At 55.4% G+C, this 20,525-nt stretch overlaps 1 protein-coding gene across 1 annotated transcript in view; it reads right to left on the minus strand.

The window, feature by feature from the left end:
• Nucleotides 1-20,525, minus strand: part of atg2a (autophagy related 2A) — a 464,956-nt gene that overhangs the window by 133,145 nt on the left and 311,286 nt on the right. The window contains exon 26 of the mRNA XM_059954818.1: nucleotides 13,506-13,655. Within this exon, the coding sequence (XP_059810801.1) occupies nucleotides 13,506-13,655 (150 nt within the window). The remainder of the gene's footprint in view (nucleotides 1-13,505; nucleotides 13,656-20,525) is intronic.

Below are 20,525 nucleotides of genomic sequence, written 5' to 3' on the forward strand. Positions count from 1 at the left end.
ATTCACCAAAGCAGTTCCTCCTCATCTCCGTCCGAATTCTACTCCCCCCAATCTTGCGGCTATATCCCCTAGTTCTAGTCTCACTCACCAGTGGAAACAACTTTCCTGCCTCTCTTATCTACTCCTTTCATAATTTTACATGTTTCTACAAGATATCCTCTCATTCTTCTGAATTCCAGTGAGTTCAGTCCCAGGCGACTCAATCTTTCCTCAGAGTCTCACCCCCTCATCTCTGACATCATCCTGGTGAACCTCCTCTGCGCTGCCTCCAGAGTCGCGAGACCAGAACTGCACTCACTGTCCCAGATGCGGCCTCACCAGTACTCTGGCACAGCGGCAGAATAACCTCGCTGCTCTTAAATTCAATGGCCAACGTTCCATTTGCCCTCTCGACAGCCTGCTGTACCTGCCTGCAAACCGACCTTCTGTGATTCGTGCACAATCACTCCCAAGTCCCTCTGCCCAGCGGCATGCTGCAGTCTTTTATCGTTTAAATGATAAGATGTTCCGACCCCTGCGGCACACTGCCCACCTATGATTGCTAACACCCAGTTATCCCAACACTCTGCTTTCGATTGTTTAACCAATCCTCTATTCATGTTAATACATCTCTCCCTACTCTATGCATCCTTATCTTATGAATAAGTATTATGTGGCTCCTTATCCAGCCGCGGCCCATCCTGCCCTGACCAGTGAAGGCAGGGTCCCGCACGCCTTGTCCCACCTCCCGTGATTGACTCTTTCAGCTGAGTATCAGCTGAATAAACCCCCCCCCACCTGCAAACTGCCTTTTCCAAATGCTCCCTTCTGAAAGGCATTATCGTACTATCATCACAAAAACTTATGTTCCTTGCCTCAGGCAGTTAATCCAATCAACCATTCCAGTAATTGCCCCACCCCTCCGTCAGTGTAATATAAAACATTTGTTATAACCCTGTTTACATTGTAAATAAATCCGTGTGCAGGATTCCCTAAAGGTTCATCTGCAGGTTGAGTCTGTGGTGAGGAATGCAAATGCAATGCGAGCATTCATTTCAAAAGGACTAAAATATAAAAACAAGGATGCAATGTTATGGCTTTATAAAGCATTAGTGAGGCCTCACCTGAGCACCGAATGCACTTTTGAAGAGGGTTTAAAGGAGGTTCATGAAAATGATTCCAGGATTGAATGGCTGTGTCAAATAAAGAACACTGGATATGGAGAGGATGTGTCCGATACTGGGGGAGTCTAGGACCAGAGATAGAGTGGATGTGGAGAGGATGTTTCCTGTACTGGGGGAGTCTAGGACCAGAGGACACAGATAGAGTGGATGTGGAGAGGATGTTTCCCATAGTGGGGGAGTCTAGGACCAGAGGACACAGTTAGAGTGGATGTGGAGAGGATGTTTCCTGCAGTGGGGGAGTCTAGGACCAGAGGACACAGATGGAGTTGATGTGGAGAGGATGTTTCCTATAGTGGGGGAGTCTAGGACCAGAGGACACAGATAGATTGGATGTGGAGAGGATGTTTCCTGTAGTGGGGGTGTCTAGGACCAGAGGACACTGATAGAGTGGATGTGGAGAGGATGTTTCCTATAGTGGGGGAGTCTAGGACCAGAGGACACAGATAGAGTGGATGTGGAGAGGATGTTTTCTATAGTGGGGGAGTCTAGGACCAAAGGACACAGATAGAGTGGATGTGGAGAGGATTTCCTATAGTGGGGGAGTCTAGGACCAGAGGACAAAGATAGAGTGGATGTGGAGAGGATGTTTCCTATAGTGGGGGAGTCTAGGACCAGAGGACACAGATAGAGTGGATGTGGAGAGGATGTTTCCTATAGTGGGGGAGTCTGGGACCAGAGGACACAGATAGAGTGGATGTGGAGAGGATGTTTCCTATAGTGGGGGAGTCTAGGACCAGAGGACACAGATAGAGTGGATGTGGAGAGGATGTTACCTATAGTGGGGGAGTCTAGGACCAGAGTACACTGATAGAGTGGATGTGGAGAGGATGTTTCCCATAGTGGGGGAGTCTAGGACCAGAGGACAAAGATAGAGTGGATGTGGAGAGGATGTTTCCTATAGTGGGGGAGTCTAGGACCAGAGGACACAGATAGAGTGGATGTGGAGAGGATGTTTCCTATAGTGGGGGAGTCTAGGACCAGAGGACAATGATAGAGTGGATGTGGAGAGGATGGTTCCTATACGATACTGCACACAGTCATGATGTCATACGACACGGCACATAATGATGATGATGACAGGCTTTTTCCACTGAGGTTGGGTGGGACGACAACTAGAGGTCATGGGTTAAGGGTGAAAGGTGAAATGTCTAAGGGGGACAAATATCTGCACTCATGGGCTGGAAGGAGCTGCCAGTGCAAGTGGATACAAGCTCGAATTCAACATTCAAGAGAAGTTTGGATAGCTACATGGATGGGAGGGGTGCGGAGGGCTGTGACCTGAGTGCAGGTCGATGGGAGCAGGCAGATTAAATGTTCAGCACTGACTGGATGGGCTGAGCTTTCTGTGCTGCACAATATATGTATCAGAATAGTGCTGGCAATATGAAGCTCCATTTCACGGGGGAAATCCACAGAGGCCACCCTCGGGCTGGAGGAGCAACACCTTATTTTGCACCTGGTCACCCTCCAACCTGATGGCATGACATCGATTTTTCTTTGTGGCAAAAAAAAATTCTTTGCCTCTCCCCCCTTCTCCTATTCCTCACCCTGGCCTCTCCCCTCTTCTCCTATTCCCCCACTCTGGCCTCTCCCTCTTCTCCTATTCCCCCACCCTGGCCTCTCCCTCTTCTCCTATTCCCCACCCTGGCCTCTCCCTCTTCTCCTATTCCCCACCCTGGCCTCTCCCCTCTTCTCCTATTCCCCACTCTGGCCTCTCCCCTCTTCTCCTATTCCCCACTCTGGCCTCTCCCCTCTTCTCCTATTCCCCCACCCTGGCCTCTCCCTCTTCTCCTATTCCCCACCCTTGGCCTCTCCCCTCTTCTCCTATACCCCCACCCTGGCCTCTCCCCTCTTCTCCTATTCCCCCACCCTGGCCTCTCCCCTCTTCTCCTATTCCCCACCCTGGCCTCTCCCCTCTTCTCCTATTCCCCACTCTGGCCTCTCCCTCTTCTCCTATTCCCCACCCTGGCCTCTCCCCTCTTCTCCTATTCCCCCACCCTGGCCTCTCCCCTCTTCTCCTATTCCCCACCCTGGCCTCTCCCCTCTTCTCCTATTCCCCACTCTGGCCTCTCCCCTCTTCTCCTATTCCCCACCCTGGCCTCTCCCCTCTTCTCCTATTCCCCACCCTGGCCTCTCCCCTCTTCTCCTATTCCCCACCCTGGCCTCTCCCCTCTTCTCCTATTCCCCACTGGCCTCTCCCCTCTTCTCCTATTCCCCACCCTGGCCTCTCCCTCTTCTCCTATTCCCCCACTCTGGCCTCTCCCCTCTTCTCCTATTCCCCCACCCTGGCCTCTCCCCTCTTCTCCTATTCCCCCACTCTGGCCTCTCCCTCTTCTCCTATTCCCCCACCCTCGGCCTCTCCCCTCTTCTCCTATTCCCCACCCTGGCCTCTCCCCTCTTCTCTATTCCCTACCCTGGCATCTCCCCTCTCCCCCTCTTCCCCACCCTGGCCTCTCCCCTCTTCTCCTATTCCCCCACCCTGGCCTCTCCCCTCTTCTCCTATTCCCCACTCTGGCCTCTCCCCTCTTCTCCTATTCCCCCACCCTGGCCTCTCCCCTCTTCTCCTATTCCCCACACTGGCCTCTCCCTCTTCTCCTATTCCCCACTCTGGACTCTCCCCTCTTCTCCTATTCCCCACTGGCCTCTCCCCTCTTCTCCTATTCCCCACTCTGGCCTCTCCCCTCTTCTCCTATTCCCCCCCCTGGCCTCTCCCCTCTTCTCCTATTCCCCACTCTGGCCTCTCCCCTCTTCTCCTATTCCCCACTCTGGCCTCTCCCCTCTTCTCCTATTCCCCACCCTGGCCTCTCCCCTCTTCTCCTATTCCCCACTCTGGCCTCTCCCCTCTTCTCCTATTCCCCACTCTGGCCTCTCCCCTCTTCTCCTATTCCCCACCCTGGCCTCTCCCCTCTTCTCCTATTCCCCTACCCTGGCCTCTCCCCTCTTCTCCTATTCCCCACTCTGGCCTCTCCCCTCTTCTCCTATTCCCCACCCTGGCCTCTCCCCTCTTCTCCTATTCCCCACCCTGGCCTCTCCCCTCTTCTCCTATTCCCCACTCTGGCCTCTCCCCTCTTCTCCTATTCCCCCACTCTGGCCTCTCCCCCTCTTCTCCTATTCCCCACTCTGGTCTCTCCCCTCTTCTCCTATTCCCCCACTCTGGCCTCTCCCCACTTCTCCTATTCCCCCACCCTGGCCTCTCCCCTCTTCTCCTATTCCCCACTCTGGCCTCTCCCCTCTTCTCCTATTCCCCACCCTGGCCTCTCCCCTCTTCTCCTATTCCCCACCCTGGCCTCTCCCCTCTTCTCCTATTCCCCACCCTGGCCTCTCCCCTCTTCTCCTATTCCCCCACTCTGGCCTCTCCCCTCTTCTCCTATTCCCCACTCTGGCCTCTCCCCTCTTCTCCTATTCCCCACTCTGGCCTCTCCCCTCTTCTCCTATTCCCCACTCTGGCCTCTCCCCTCTTCTCCTATTCCTCACCCTGGCCTCTCCCCTCTTCTCTCCTATTCCCCCACCCTGGCCTCTCCCCTCTTCTCCTATTCCCCCACCCTGGCCTCTCCCCTCTTCTCCTATTCCCCACTCTGGCCTCTCCCCTCTTCTCCTATTCCTCACTCTGGCCTCTCCCCTCTTCTCCTATTCCCCCACCCTGGCCTCTCCCCTCTTCTCCTATTCCCCACTCTGGCCTCTCCCCTCTTCTCCTATTCCCCCACTCTGGCCTCTCCCCTCTTCTCCTATTCCCCCACCCTGGCCTCTCCCCTCTTCTCCTATTCCCCACTCTGGCCTCTCCCCTCTTCTCCTATTCCCCACCCTGGCCTCTCCCCTCTTCTCCTATTCCCCACTCTGGCCTCTCCCCTCTTCTCCTATTCCCCACTCTGGCCTCTCCCCTCTTCTCCTATTCCCCACTCTGGCCTCTCCTCCTATTCCCTCACTCTGGCCTCTCCCCTCTTCTCCTATTCCCCACTCTGGCCTCTCCCCTCTCCCCCTCTTCCCCCACCCTGGCCTCTCCCCTCTTCTCCTATTCCCCACCCTGGCCTCTCCCCTCTCCCCCTCTTCCCCCACCCTGGCCTCTCCCCTCTTCTCCTATTCCCCACCCTGGCCTCTCCCCTCTCCCCCTCTTCCCCCACCCTGGCCTCTCCCCTCTTCTCCTATTCCCCACTCTGGCCTCTCCCCTCTTCTCCTATTCCCCACTCTGGCCTCTCCCCTCTTCTCCTATTCCCCCACTCTGGCCTCTCCCCTCTTCTCCTATTCCCCACCCTGGCCTCTCCCCTCTTCTCCTATTCCCCCACCCTGGCCTCTCCCCTCTTCTCCTATTCCCCACTCTGGCCTCTCCCCTCTTCTCCTATTCCCCACTCTGGCCTCTCCCCTCTTCTCCTATTCCCCCACCCTGGCCTCTCCCCTCTTCTCCTATTCCCCCACTCTGGCCTCTCCCCTCTTCTCCTATTCCCCACCCTGGCCTCTCCCCTCTTCTCCTATTCCCCACTCTGGCCTCTCCCCTCTTCTCCTATTCCCCACTCTGGCCTCTCCCCTCTTCTCCTATTCCCCACCCTGGCCTCTCCCCTCTTCTCCTATTCCCCACTCTGGCCTCTCCCCTCTTCTCCTATTCCCCACTGGCCTCTCCCCTCTTCTCCTATTCCCCACCCTGGCCTCTCCCCTCTTCTCCTATTCCCCACTCTGGTCTCTCCCCTCTTCTCCTATTCCCCACTGGCCTCTCCCCTCTTCTCCTATTCCCCACACTGGCCTCTCCCCTCTTCTCCTATTCCCCCACCCTGGCCTCTCCCCTCTTCTCCTATTCCCCCACTCTGGCCTCTCCCCTCTTCTCCTATTCCCCACCCTGGCCTCTCCCCTCTTCTCCTATTCCCCACTCTGGCCTCTCCCCTCTTCTCCTATTCCCCCACCCTGGCCTCTCCCCTCTTCTCCTATTCCCCACTCTGGCCTCTCCCCTCTTCTCCTATTCCCCCACCCTGGCCTCTCCCCTCTTCTCCTATTCCCCACTCTGGCCTCTCCCCTCTTCTCCTATTCCCCACTCTGGCCTCTCCCCTCTTCTCCTATTCCCCCACTCTGGCCTCTCCCCTCTTCTCCTATTCCCCACCCTGGCCTCTCCCCTCTTCTCCTATTCCCCACCCTGGCCTCTCCCCTCTTCTCCTATTCCCCACTCTGGCCTCTCCCCTCTTCTCCTATTCCCCACCCTGGCCTCTCCCCTCTTCTCCTATTCCCCACTCTGGCCTCTCCCCTCTTCTCCTATTCCCCACTCTGGCCTCTCCCCTCTTCTCCTATTCCCCACTCTGGCCTCTCCCCTCTTCTCCTATTCCCCCACCCTGGCCTCTCCCCCTCTTCTCCTATTCCCCCACTCTGGCCTCTCCCCCTCTTCTCCTATTCCCCACTCTGGTCTCTCCCCTCTTCTCCTATTCCCCACTCTGGCCTCTCCCCTCTTCTCCTATTCCCCACCCTGGCCTCTCCCCTCTTCTCCTATTCCCCACTCTGGCCTCTCCCCTCTTCTCCTATTCCCCACCCTGGCCTCTCCCCTCTTCTCCTATTCCCCACTCTGGCCTCTCCCCTCTTCTCCTATTCCTCACTCTGGCCTCTCCCCTCTTCTCCTATTCCCCACCTGGCCTCTCCCCTCTTCTCCTATTCCCCACTCTGGCCTCTCCCTCTTCTCCTATTCCCCACTCTGGCCTCTCCCCTCTTCTCCTATTCCCCACTCTGGCCTCTCCCCTCTTCTCCTATTCCCCAATCTGGCCTCTCCCCTCTTCTCCTATTCCCCACCCTGGCCTCTCCCCTCTTCTCCTATTCCCCACTCTGGCCTCTCCCCTCTTCTCCTATTCCCCACTGGCCTCTCCCCTCTTCTCCTATTCCCCACCCTGGCCTCTCCCCTCTTCTCCTATTCCCCACCCTGGCCTCTCCCCTCTTCTCCTATTCCCCCACCCTGGCCTCTCCCCTCTTCTCCTATTCCCCACTGGCCTCTCCCCTCTTCTCCTATTCCCCACCTGGCCTCTCCCCTCTTCTCCTATTCCCCACCCTGGCCTCTCCCTCTTCTCCTATTCCCCACCCTGGCCTCTCCCCTCTTCTCCTATTCCCCACTGGCCTCTCCCCTCTTCTCCTATTCCCCACTGGCCTCTCCCCTCTTCTCCTATTCCCCACCCTGGCCTCTCCCCTCTTCTCCTATTCCCCACTCTGGCCTCTCCCCTCTTCTCCTATTCCCCCACCCTGGCCTCTCCCCTCTTCTCCTATTCCCCACTCTGGCCTCTCCCCTCTTCTCCTATTCCCCACCCTGGCCTCTCCCCTCTTCTCCTATTCCCCACCCTGGCCTCTCCCCTCTTCTCCTATTCCCCACCCTGGCCTCTCCCCTCTTCTCCTATTCCCCCACCCTGGCCTCTCCCCTCTTCTCCTATTCCCCACCCTGGCCTCTCCCCTCTTCTCCTATTCCCCACTGGCCTCTCCCCTCTTCTCCTATTCCCCACCCTGGCCTCTCCCCTCTTCTCCTATTCCCCTCTGGCCTCTCCCCTCTTCTCCTATTCCCCACCCTGGCCTTCTCCCTCTTCTCCTATTCCCCACCCTGGCCTCTCCCCTCTCCCCCTCTTCTCCACCCTGGCCTCTCCCCTCTTCTCCTATTCCTCACTCTGGCCTCTCCCCTCTTCTCCTATTCCCCCACTCTGGCCTCTCCCCTCTTCTCCTATTCCCCACCCTGGCCTCTCCCCTCTCCCCCTCTTCTCCACCCTGGCCTCTCCCCTCTTCTCCTATTCCCCACTCTGGCCTCTCCCCTCTTCTCCTATTCCCCACCCTGGCCTCTCCCCTCTTCTCCTATTCCCCCACTCTGGCCTCTCCCCTCTTCTCCTATTCCCCACCCTGGCCTCTCCCCTCTTCTCCTATTCCCCACCCTGGCCTCTCCCCTCTCCCCCTCTTCTCCACCCTGGCCTCTCCCCTCTTCTCCTATTCCCCACTCTGGCCTCTCCCCTCTTCTCCTATTCCCCCACTCTGGCCTCTCCCCTCTTCTCCTATTCCCCCACTCTGGCCTCTCCCCCTCTTCTCCTATTCCCCACTCTGGTCTCTCCCCTCTTCTCCTATTCCCCCACTCTGGCCTCTCCCCTCTTCTCCTATTCCCCCACCCTGGCCTCTCCCCTCTTCTCCTATTCCCCACTCTGGCCTCTCCCCTCTTCTCCTATTCCCCCACCCTGGCCTCTCCCCTCTTCTCCTATTCCCCACTCTGGCCTCTCCCCTCTTCTCCTATTCCCCACTCTGGCCTCTCCCCTCTTCTCCTATTCCCCACTCTGGCCTCTCCCCCTCTTCTCCTATTCCCCACTCTGGTCTCTCCCCTCTTCTCCTATTCCCCACTCTGGCCTCTCCCCTCTTCTCCTATTCCCCACTCTGGCCTCTCCCCTCTTCTCCTATTCCCCACTCTGGCCTCTCCCCTCTTCTCCTATTCCCCACTCTGGCCTCTCCCCTCTTCTCCTATTCCCCCACCCTGGCCTCTCCCCTCTTCTCCTATTCCCCACTCTGGCCTCTCCCCTCTTCTCCTATTCCCCACTCTGGCCTCTCCCCTCTTCTCCTATTCCCCCACCCTGGCCTCTCCCCTCTTCTCCTATTCCCCCACCCTGGCCTCTCCCCTCTTCTCCTATTCCCCACTCTGGCCTCTCCCCTCTTCTCCTATTCCCCCACCCTGGCCTCTCCCCTCTTCTCCTATTCCCCACTCTGGCCTCTCCCCTCTTCTCCTATTCCCCACTCTGGCCTCTCCCCTCTTCTCCTATTCCCCACTCTGGCCTCTCCCCTCTTCTCCTATTCCCCACTCTGGCCTCTCCCCTCTTCTCCTATTCCCCACTCTGGCCTCTCCCCTCTTCTCCTATTCCCCACTCTGGCCTCTCCCCTCTTCTCCTATTCCCCACTCTGGCCTCTCCCCTCTTCTCCTATTCCCCACTCTGGCCTCTCCCCTCTTCTCCTATTCCCCACTCTGGCCTCTCCCCTCTTCTCCTATTCCCCACCCTGGCCTCTCCCCTCTTCTCCTATTCCCCACTCTGGCCTCTCCCCTCTTCTCCTATTCCCCACTCTGGTCTCTCCCCTCTTCTCCTATTCCCCACTCTGGCCTCTCCCCTCTTCTCCTATTCCCCCACCCTGGCCTCTCCCCTCTTCTCCTATTCCCCACTCTGGCCTCTCCCCTCTTCTCCTATTCCCCACTCTGGCCTCTCCCCTCTTCTCCTATTCCCCACTCTGGCCTCTCCCCTCTTCTCCTATTCCCCACTCTGGCCTCTCCCCTCTTCTCCTATTCCCCACTCTGGCCTCTCCCCTCTTCTCCTATTCCCCACACTGGCCTCTCCCCTCTTCTCCTATTCCCCCACCCTGGCCTCTCCCCTCTTCTCCTATTCCCCCACCCTGGCCTCTCCCCTCTTCTCCTATTCCCCTACCCTGGCCTCTCCCCTCTCCCCCTCTTCCCCACCCTGGCCTCTCCCCTCTTCTCCTATTCCCCCACTCTGGCCTCTCACCTCCCCCTCCCCTTTCTCCACACTCCACTCTCCCCTCCTGTCAGCTTTCCCTCATCTCCAGTCCTTCGCCTCTCCCACCTGCCTGACTTCACCCATCATCTTCCAGCCATCTTCCCTCCCCTCCTGCCTCAATCTTTATTCTCCCCTCCTTTCTAGCCCTGATGAAGGGTCTCGGCCTGAAGTGTCGACTGTTTATTCATTTCCATAGATGCTGCCTGACCTGCTGAGTTCCTCCAGCATTTTGTGTGTGTTGCTTTGAGCTTTCCAATACACCTGTTTGTGACAAGTAAAGCTGATTTCTGATCGTCCGTCCGTCCGTCAGACGTTTTGCCTCATTTCAAACCATCTCAGTTTGAAAAACACAACAGGGGCTGTATTTCAACCACGAGGAGATCTGCAGATGCTGGAAATCCAAGCAACACACACATTGCTGGTGGAACGCAGCATTTTATGCGAGGGGCTATATTTCATTAGGAGTTTGTGGAGATTTGTCTTGTCACCAAAGACACTCGCAACTTTCCCCAGAACTACCATGGAGAGCGTTCTAACTGGTCTGGTAGGGGGTGGGGCTGCACCCGGTCAGAATAAGCTGCAGAGAGTTGTAAACTCAGTCAGCTCCATCACAGGCACCAGCCACACCAGCATCCAGGGCATCTGCAAGAAGTCTATCATTGAGGACCCACATCACCCAGGACATGCCCTATTCTCATTGCTACCATCAGGGAGGAGGTACAGGAGCCTGAAGACACACACTCAGCGATTCAGGAACAGCTTCTTCCCCTCTGCCATCAGGGAGGAGGTACAGGAGCCTGAAGACACACACTCAGCGATTCAGGAACAGCTTCTCCCCCTCTGCCATCAGGGAGGAGGTACAGGAGCCTGAAGACACACACTCAACGATTCAGGAACAGCTTCTCCCCCTCTGCCATCAGGGAGGAGGTACAGGAGCCTGAAGACACACACTCGACGATTCAGGAACAGCTTCTCCCCTCTGCCATCAGGGAGGAGGTACAGGAGCCTGAAGACACACCCTCAACGATTCAGGAACAGCTTCTCCCCTCTGCCATCAGGGAGGAGGTACAGGAGCCTGAAGACACACACTCAACGATTCAGGAACAGCTTCTTCCCCTCTGCCATCAGGGAGGAGGTACAGGAGCCTGAAGACACACACTCAGCGATTCAGGAACAGCTTCTCCCCCTCTGCCATCAGGGAGGAGGTACAGGAGCCTGAAGACACACACTCAGCGATTCAGGAACAGCTTCTTCCCCTCTGCCATCAGGGAGGAGGTACAGGAGCCTGAAGACACACACTCAGTGATTCAGGAACAGCTTCTTCCCCTCTGCCATCAGGGAGGAGGTACAGGAGCCTGAAGACACACATTCAACGATTCAGGAACAGCTTCTCCCCCTCTGCCATCAGGGAGGAGGTACAGGAGCCTGAAGACACACATTCAACGATTCAGGAACAGCTTCTCCCCCTCTGCCATCAGGGAGGAGGTACAGGAGCCTGAAGACACACACTCAACGATTCAGGAATAGCTTCTTCCCCTCTGCCATCAGATTTCCGAATGGCAGCTCGGAGGTGTCAGTGTTGCAGTTGAACAGGAGAGACTATGGAGCCATGAGGGAGGAGCTGGCCAAAGTTAAATGGACAGATATCCTAGCCGAAAAGACAGTGGAACAGCAATGGCAGGTATTCTTGGGAATAATGCACAAGGTGCAAAATCAGTTCATCCCCCAGAGAAGGAAGGATTCAAAGGGGGGAAAGGGGGCACAGTGGTTGACAAAGGAAGTCAGAGATTGCATAGCATTAAAAAAAAAGAAGTATGACAGAGCTAAGGTGAGTGGGAAGACAGATGATTGGGAAATTTTTAAGGAACAACAGAACATAACTAAAAAGGCAATACGGGGAGAAAAAATGAGATACGAATGCAAGCTAGCCAGGAATATAAAGGAGGATAGCAAAAGCTTTTTTAGGTATGTGAAGAGAAAGAAGATAGTTAAGAACAATGTTGGGCCCTTGAAGAATGAATTAGGTGAAATTGTTATGGGAAACAGAGAAATGGCAGAAGAATTTACTAAGTACTTTAGATCTGTCTTCACTAGGGAAGACACAAGCAATCTCCCAGATGTATGCACGGGCCAAGGACATAGGGTAACAGAGGAAATGAAACAGATTGACATTAGGAAGGAAATGGTGATGAGAAGACTGATGGGACTGAAGGCTGACAAATCCCCAGGTCCAGATGGTCTGCATCTTAGGGTACTAAAGGAGGTGGCTCTGGAAATTGCAGATGCATTGGTAAACATTTTCCAATGTTCCTTAGATTCAGGATCAGTTCCTGAGGATTGGAGAATGGCTAATGTTATCCCACTTTTTAAGAAAGGAGGGAGGGAGAAAACAGAGAACTATCGACCTGTCAGCCTGACATCAGTAGTGGGGAAGATGCTAGAGTCCATTATTAAAGATGAAATTGTGGCATATCTAGATAGCAGTGATAGGATTGGGCTGAGCCAACATGAATTTGGCTATTGGAGTTTTTCAAGGATGTAGCCAGGAAGTTAGACGGGGGAGATCCAGTGTTCCTCGATTTTCAGAAGGCATTTGGTAAGGTCCCACATAGGAGATTGGTGGGTAAAATCAGAGCTCATGGCATTGGGGGGAAGATATTGACATGGATAGAAAACTGGTTGGCAGATAGAAAGCAAAGGGTAGCGGTGAATGGGTGTTTCTCGGAATGGCAGGTGGTGACTAGTGGGTGCCACAGGGCTTGGTATTGGGACCACAGCTGTTTACAATTTACGTCAACTATTTAGATGAAGGCATTGAGAATACCATCAGCAAATTTGCTGATGATACTAAGCTGGGTGGCAGTGTGACATGTGATGCGGATGTTAGGAGAATTCAGGGTGACTCGGATAGGCTGAGTGAGTGGGCAGATACTTGGCAGATGACGTTTAATGTGAATAAGTGTGAGGTTATCCACTTTGGGAGTAAGAACATGATGGCAGATTATTACCTGAACAGTGTAGAGTTAGGTAGGGGAGAAATACAAAGAGATCTAGGAGTCCTTGTTCATCAGTCACTGAAGGTGAATGAGCAAGTGCAGCAGGCAGTGAAGAGGGCTAATGGAATGTTGGCCTTTATTACAAAGGGAATTGAGTCCAAGAGCAAGGAAATCCTCTTGCATTTGTACAGGGCCCTGGTGAGACCACACCTGGAGTACTGTGTACAGTTTTGGTCTCCAGGGTTAAGGAAGGACATCCTGGCTGTAGAGGAAGTGCAGCGTAGATTCACAAGGTTAATTCCTGGGATGTCTGGACTGTCTTATGCAGAGAGATTAGAGGGACTGGGCTTGTACACGCTGGAATTAAGAGGATTGAGACCCCAGGGATCTAATTGCACATATATGATTATTAAGGGATTGGACAAGATAGAGGCAGGAAATATGTTCCAGATGCTGGGAGAGTCCAGTACCAGAGGGCATGGTTTAAGAACAAGGGGTAGGTCATTTAGGACAGAGTTAAGGAAAAACTTCTTCTCCCAGAGAGTTGTGGAGGTGTGGAATGCACTGCCTCAGAAGGCAGTGGAAGCCAATTCTCTGGATGCTTTCAAGAATGAGCCAGATAGGTATCTTATGGATAGGGGAATCAAGGGATATGGGGACAAGGCAGGAACCGGGTATTGATAGTAGATGATCAGCCATGATCTCAGAATGGCAGTGCAGACTCAAAGGGCCGAATGGTCTACTTTTGCACCTATTGTCTATTGTCTATTGACAGTGAACCCATGAACATCACCTCACCAGTATTTCTTTTTTTTGCACTATTTAATTCTTCCTGTAAGCTAGAGTTTGTATGACATACTGCAGTGTACTGTTGCAGCATAAGCAGCAGCAGTGATGTTAAACCCGAGCCTGGGCCTCAGGGCTCCCCCTGCTGCTGGGCCGCGAGCCGACCGGGGGAGCTCCCCTCTGGGATCCCAGCCAAGGGAGCCCACTGAAAGCTCTTTCTGACGCTCCCAGAGCTATAAATAACAGAGCTTGTCACTGACAGTGTGTTCAACAGGAAGTGCTCGAAAAAGGCTGCGAGCTTCAAGACGATATGGGTTGGGCTGAGGCTTTGCATCTGTTATTATGCACCCAACGCGGATAAAGGCGGCCATTTTCCTCGGTCTCCCTCACTCTCCTCTAAAACATCTCTCTACACTGGCTGGCAACGTGCCCACCATACCTTCTCTTTCCGATCTTACATCAGCCTCCCTCCCTCCTCATCCTCCCATTCCTTATCACCCTCCCCATCACACCTTTCCCTCTCTCCCATCCCTATCTCCACTCACACTCCCGTCCCATCCCTTCTTGACAGGAACACCCTCCTGTTACCTCCTACACTCCTCTCCTACCGCCTCTCCCTGACCCTCCTTCCCATCTCCCACTTCCCCCTCCATCTCCACTCACAACCCCTCCGACATCCCCTCCCATTCCCCATATCCCACTACCCCTATTTCCTTTCACACCCCTCTCTCTCATCCCTACCTCCCTTCCTGTCAACCGCACACTCCCATTACCTCCTGTACTGCTCCCTCTCGCCCACCATGACCGTCTCCCGTGTCCACCTGTCCGTAGCCCTCACATCACCATCGCCCAAGCGCACTCTCTCGATGCCCCTGTACCCCATCCCCTCCTCCATTCCTCTTTTGCCCACCACACCCATCCCTTTCTCCTCTACTCTCTCCACCTCACCCTCGCACACACTCCTCACCCTCCAGCCCAACATCCACGTTCCTGTGAGAGGATGGTTCCTGTAGTGGGGGAGTCTAGGACCAGAGGAAACAGATAGAGTGGATGTGGAGAGGATGTTTCCTGTAGTGTAGGAGACTAGGACCAGAGGACACAGATAGAGTGGATGTGGAGAGGATGTTTCCTATAGAGGGGGAGTCTAGGACCAGAGGAAACAGATAGAGTGGATGTGGAGAGGATGTTTCCTGTAGTGTAGGAGACTAGGACCAGAGGACACAGATAGAGTGGATGTGGAGAGGATGTTTCCTATGGTGGGGGAGTCTAGGACCAGAGGATACAGATAGAGTGGATGTGGAGAGGATGTTTCCTGTAGTGGGGGACTCTAGGACCAGAGGACACAGATAGAGTGGATGTGGAGAGGATGTTTCCTATAGACGGGGAGTCTAGGACCAGAGGACACAGATAGAGTGGATGTGGAGAGGATGTTTCCTGTAGTGGGTGAGTCTGGGACCAGAGGAAACAGATAGAATGGATGTGGAGAGGATGTTTCCTATGGTCGGGGAGTCTAGGACCAGAGGACACAGATAGAGTGGATGTGGAGAGGATGTTTCCTATAGAGGGGGAGTCTAGGACCAGAGGACACAGATAGAGTGGATGTGGAGAGGATGTTTCCTATAGTGGGGGAGTCTAGGACCAGAGGACACAGACAGAGTGGATGTGGAGAGGATGTTTCCTGTAGTGGGGGAGTCTAGGACCAGAGGACTCAGATAGAGTGGATGTGGAGAGGATGTTTCCTATAGTGGGGGAGTCTATGACCAGAGGACACAGATACAGTGGATGTGGAGAGGATGGTTCCTATGGGGGGGTGGGAGAGAGTCTAGGACCAGAGGACACAGATAGAGTGGATGTGGAGAGGATGTTTCCTGTAGTGGGGGAGTCTATGACCAGAGGACACAGATACAGTGGATGTGGAGAGGATGGTTCCTATGGGGGGGTGGGAGAGAGTCTAGGACCAGAGGACACAGATGGAGTGGATGTGGAGAGGATGTTTCCTATAGTGGGGGAGTCTAGGACCAGAGGACACAGATACAGTGGATGTGGAGAGGATGTTTCCTGTAGTGGGGGAGTCTAGGACCAGAGGACACAGATCGAGTGGATGTGGAGAGGATGTTTCCTATAGTGGGGGAGTCTAGGACCAGAGGACACAGATACAGTGGATGTGGAGAGGATGTTTCCTGTAGTGGGGGAGTCTAGGACCAGAGGACACAGATACAGTGGATGTGGAGAGGATGTTTCCTGTAGTGGGGGAGTCTAGGACCAGAGGACACAGATCGAGTGGATGTGGAGAGGATGTTTCCTGTAGTGGGTGAGTCTAGGACCAGAGGACACAGATAGGGTGGATGTGGAGAGGATGTTTCCTGTAGTTGGGGAGTCTAGGTCCAGAGGACACAGATAGAGTGGATGTGGAGAGGATGTTTCCTATGGGGGGGTGGGAGAGAGTCTAGGACCAGAGGACACAGCCTCAGAATAGAGAGACGTCCATTTCGAACGGAGATGAGGAGGAATTTCTTGCCAGAGGGTGGTGAATCTGTGGAGGTGGTGTCATGGGGTATAGTTAAAGCTGAGAATGACAGGTCGTGATTACTCAGGCTGCCGGTGGAGAAGGCAGAAGAACGGGGTTGAGAGGGAAAATAAATCAGCCAGGATGGAATGGCAGTGTAGACTCGATGGGCCAAATGGCCTAATTATGCACCAAGGACTTGTATGTCCCATTGGCTGAAACATCACTGTGGTCCCGATTTGCATCTCTGCAGCCCTGCCTGGTGGCAGCAACATGGGGCATCAAGGACTTGCATTTTGTGCGGAAGACGTCTGCATCAAGAGTCCTTCCTTGCTGAACACATTCCAAATCACTTAACTGTTCAATTAATTACTAACGGCAACGTTGGAGAAAGTAAAGTACCCCACACCCAGGCCCGCCATCTTCCAGGGAAGGAAGTCCCACGCCACCAGGCCCAGGGCCAACAAGTTCCCTTCAGCCAGCAGCTTCCTGAGCCGACCGACACAACCCTAATCACCCCCTCAGCAACGGGACCCTACTGACCACCCGGTCGACCTGTCTCTGACTCTGGTTTTGCACCGATGTCCTGCAACTTCAGTCGGGTATAACTTTCTCAAAATGGTTGTTGTGACGAGTCTGGGGTGGTAGTGTTGTGGGCAACGGTCATCACTCTCACGTTCAGCTCCCACCACTGGCGAGCAATCTCGTGAAAAGGAGAGTTTAACGTGGCAGTCTCTCCCTGCCGGTAAACAGTCTCTCCCTGTCGGTACACAGTCTCTCCCTGTCGGTACTCAGTCTCTCCCTGCCGGTACACAGTCTCTCCCTGTCGGTACTCAGTCTCTCCCCGTCGGTACACAGTCTCTCCCTGTCGGTACTCAGTCTCTCCCTGTCGGTACACAGTCTCTCCCTGTCGGTACTCAGTCTCTCCCCGTCGGTACACAGTCTCTCCCTGCCGGTACACAGTCTCTCCCTGTCGGTACTCAGACTCTCCCTGTCGGTACACAGTCTCTCCCTGTCGGTACACAGTCTCTCTCTGTCGGTACACAGTCTCTCCCCGTCGGTACACAGTCTCTCCCCGTCGGTACTCAGTCTCTCCCCGTCGGTACACAGTCTCTCCCCGTCGGTACACAGTCTCTCCCTGTCGGTACTCAGTCTCTCCCTGTCGGTACACAGTCTCTCCCTGTCGGTACTCAGTCTCTCCCTGTCGGTACTCAGTCTCTCCCTGTCGGTACACAGTCTCTCCCTGTCGGTACTCAGTCTCTCCCTGTCGGTACACAGTCTCTCCCTGTCGGTACTCAGTCTCTCCCTGTCGGTACTCAGTCTCTCCCTGTCGGTACTCAGTCTCTCCCTGTCGGTACACAGTCTCTCCCAGTCGGTACAGAGTCTCTCCCTGTCGGTACACAGTCTCTCCCCGTCGGTACACAGTCTCTCCCTGTCGGTACACAGTCTCTCCCTGTCGGTACACAGTCTCTCCCTGTAGGTACACAGTCTCTCCCTGTCGGTACACAGACTCTCCCTGTCGGTACTCAGTCTCTCCCTGTCGGTACTCAGTCTCTCCCTGTCGGTACACAGTCTCTCCCCGTCGGTACACAGACTCTCCCCGTCGGTACTCAGTCTCTCCCCGTCGGTACTCAGTCTCTCCCTGTCGGTACACAGTCTCTCCCTGTCGGTACACAGTCTCTCCCCGTCGGTACTCAGTCTCTCCCCGTCGGTACACAGTCTCTCCCTGCCGGTACTCAGTCTCTCCCTGCCGGTACACAGTCTCTCCCTGTCGGTACTCAGTCTCTCCCTGTCGGTACACAGTCTCTCCCTGTCGGTACTCAGACTCTCCCTGTCGGTACTCAGACTCTCCCTGTCGGTACACAGTCTCTCCCCGTCGGTACACAGTCTCTCCCCGTCGGTACACAGTCTCTCCCTGTCGGTACTCAGTCTCTCCACGTCGGTACACAGTCTCTCCCTGTCGGTACACAGTCTCTCCCTGTCGGTACACAGTCTCTCCCTGTCGGTACACAGTCTCTCCCTGTCGGTACTCAGCCTCTCCCCGCCGGTACACAGTCTCTCCCCGTCGGTACACAGTCTCTCCCCGTCGGTACACAGTCTCTCCCTGTCGGTACACAGTCTCTCCCTGTCGGTACTCAGTCACTCCCTGTCGGTACTCAGTCTCTCCCTGTCGGTACTCAGTCTCTCCCTGTCGGTACTCAGTCTCTCCCTGTCGGTACTCAGTCTCTCCCTGTCTGTACACAGTCTCTCCCCGTCGGTACTCAGTCTCTCCCCGCCGGTACACAGTCTCTCCCCGTCGGTACACAGTCTCTCCCCGTCGGTACACAGTCTCTCCCTGTCGGTACTCAGTCTCTCCCTGCCGGTACACAGTCTCTCCCTGTCGGTACTCAGTCTCTCCCTGTCTGTACACAGTCTCTCCCTGTCGGTACACAGTCTCTCCCTGTCGGTACACAGTCTCTCCCTGTCGGTACTCAGTCTCTCCCTGTCGGTACACAGTCTCTCCCTGTCTGTACTCAGTCTCTCCCTGTCGGTACACAGTCTCTCCCCGTCGGTACTCAGTCTCTCCCTGCCGGTACACAGTCTCTCCCTGTCGGTACACAGTCTCTCCCCGTCGGTACTCAGTCTCTCCCTGCCGGTACTCAGTCTCTCCCTGTCGGTACTCAGTCTCTCCCTGTCGGTACTCAGTCTCTCCCTGTCGGTACTCAGTCTCTCCCTGTCGGTACTCAGTCTCTCCCTGTCGGTACTCAGTCTCTCCCTGTCGGTACACAGTCTCTCCCTGTCTGTACTCAGTCTCTCCCTGTCGGTACACAGTCTCTCCCCGTCGGTACACAGTCTCTCCCCGTCGGTACACAGTCTCTCCCTGTCGGTACACAGTCTCTCCCTGTCGGTACTCAGTCTCTCCCTGTCGGTACACAGTCGCTCCCCGTCGGTACTCAGTCTCTCCCCGTCGGTACTCAGTCTCTCCCCGTCGGTACACAGTCTCTCCCTGTCGGTACTCAGTCTCTCCCTGTCGGTACACAGTCTCTCCCTGTCGGTACTCAGTCTCTCCCTGTCGGTACACAGTCTCTCCCCGTCGGTACTCAGTCTCTCCCTGTCGGTACTCAGTCTCTCCCCGTCGGTACTCAGTCTCTCCCCGTCGGTACACAGTCTCTCCCTGTCGGTACACAGTCTCTCCCCGTCGGTACTCAGACTCTCCCTGTCGGTACACAGTCTCTCCCTGTCGGTACTCAGTCTCTCCCCGTCGGTACTCAGTCTCCCCCTGTCGGTACTCAGTCTCTCCCTGTCGGTACTCAGTCTCTCCCCGCCGGTACACAGTCTCTCCCTGTCGGTACGCAGTCTCTCCCCGTCGGTACTCAGTCTCTCCCCGTCGGTACTCAGTCTCTCCCCGTCGGTACTCAGTCTCTCCCTGTCGGTACTCAGTCTCTCCCCGCCGGTACACAGTCTCTCCCCGTCGGTACTCAGTCTCTCCCTGTCGGTACTCAGTCTCTCCCCGTCGGTACACAGTCTCTCCCTGTCGGTACTCAGTCTCTCCCCGTCGGTACTCAGTCTCTCCCTGTCGGTACTCAGTCTCTCCCTGTCGGTACACAGTCTCTCCCCGTCGGTACACAGTCTCTCCCCGTCGGTACACAGTCTCTCCCTGTCCGTACACAGTCTCTCCCTGTCGGTACTCAGTCTCTCCCTGCCGATACACAGTCTCTCCCACAGCAAGCCTCAGGTAGTGCCTCCTCACTGGCGACACACTGAAACCGAACTCGTTTCAGAGTCTGGCTGAACTACAGAGGATGGGACGGCGGTTTGGCCCCCGCACACACAGCACGCTGGCCCACCGGTGTGCGGACACACCCTGGTGAAACAGATCCCCGGCTACGGGTGCCTCATGGGCAGCCTCGGCCGAGACGAAGGCTACAGGAGTAAACCCAGACAGCAGATCCGGAGCCGAGCCCCTAAGGCGGCTGGACGTCACTGAACATCCTCCCGGCAGCTCCTGCGGTCAAGCCGGTGACAAACGAGTTGCTTCATAAGCTTTACTTTGGACTGCAATGGAGAGGCCGAGAGGGGGATCTTGACCACTGGGCATCTCAGATTCTCCATACCCTCCGCCCAGGCTTGTACCGAGAGAGGGATCTTGACCACTGGGCATCTCAGATTCTCCATACCCTCCGCCCAGGCTTGTACCGAGAGAGGGATCTTGACCACTGGGCATCTCAGGATCTCCACACCTTCCACCCAGGCTTGTACCGAGAGAGGGATCTTGACCACTGGGCATCTCAGGATCTCCACACCTTCCACCCAGGCTTGTACCGAGAGGGGGATCTTGACCACTGGGCATCTCAGGATCTCCACACCTTCCACCCAGGCTTGTACCGAGAGGGGGATCTTGACCACTGGGCATCTCAGGATCTCCATACCTTCCACCCAGGCTTGTACCGAGAGGGGGATCTTGAACACTGGACATCTCAGGATCTCCACACCTTCCACCCAGGCTTGTACCGAGAGGGGGATCTTGACCACTGGGCATCTCAGGATCTCCACACCTTCCACCCAGGCTTGTACCGAGAGGGGGATCTTGACCACTGGGCATCTCAGGATCTCCACA

This window comes from Hypanus sabinus, chromosome 31 (genome assembly GCF_030144855.1).
Source record: "Hypanus sabinus isolate sHypSab1 chromosome 31, sHypSab1.hap1, whole genome shotgun sequence".
Classification (NCBI taxonomy): Eukaryota; Metazoa; Chordata; class Chondrichthyes; order Myliobatiformes; family Dasyatidae; genus Hypanus; species Hypanus sabinus.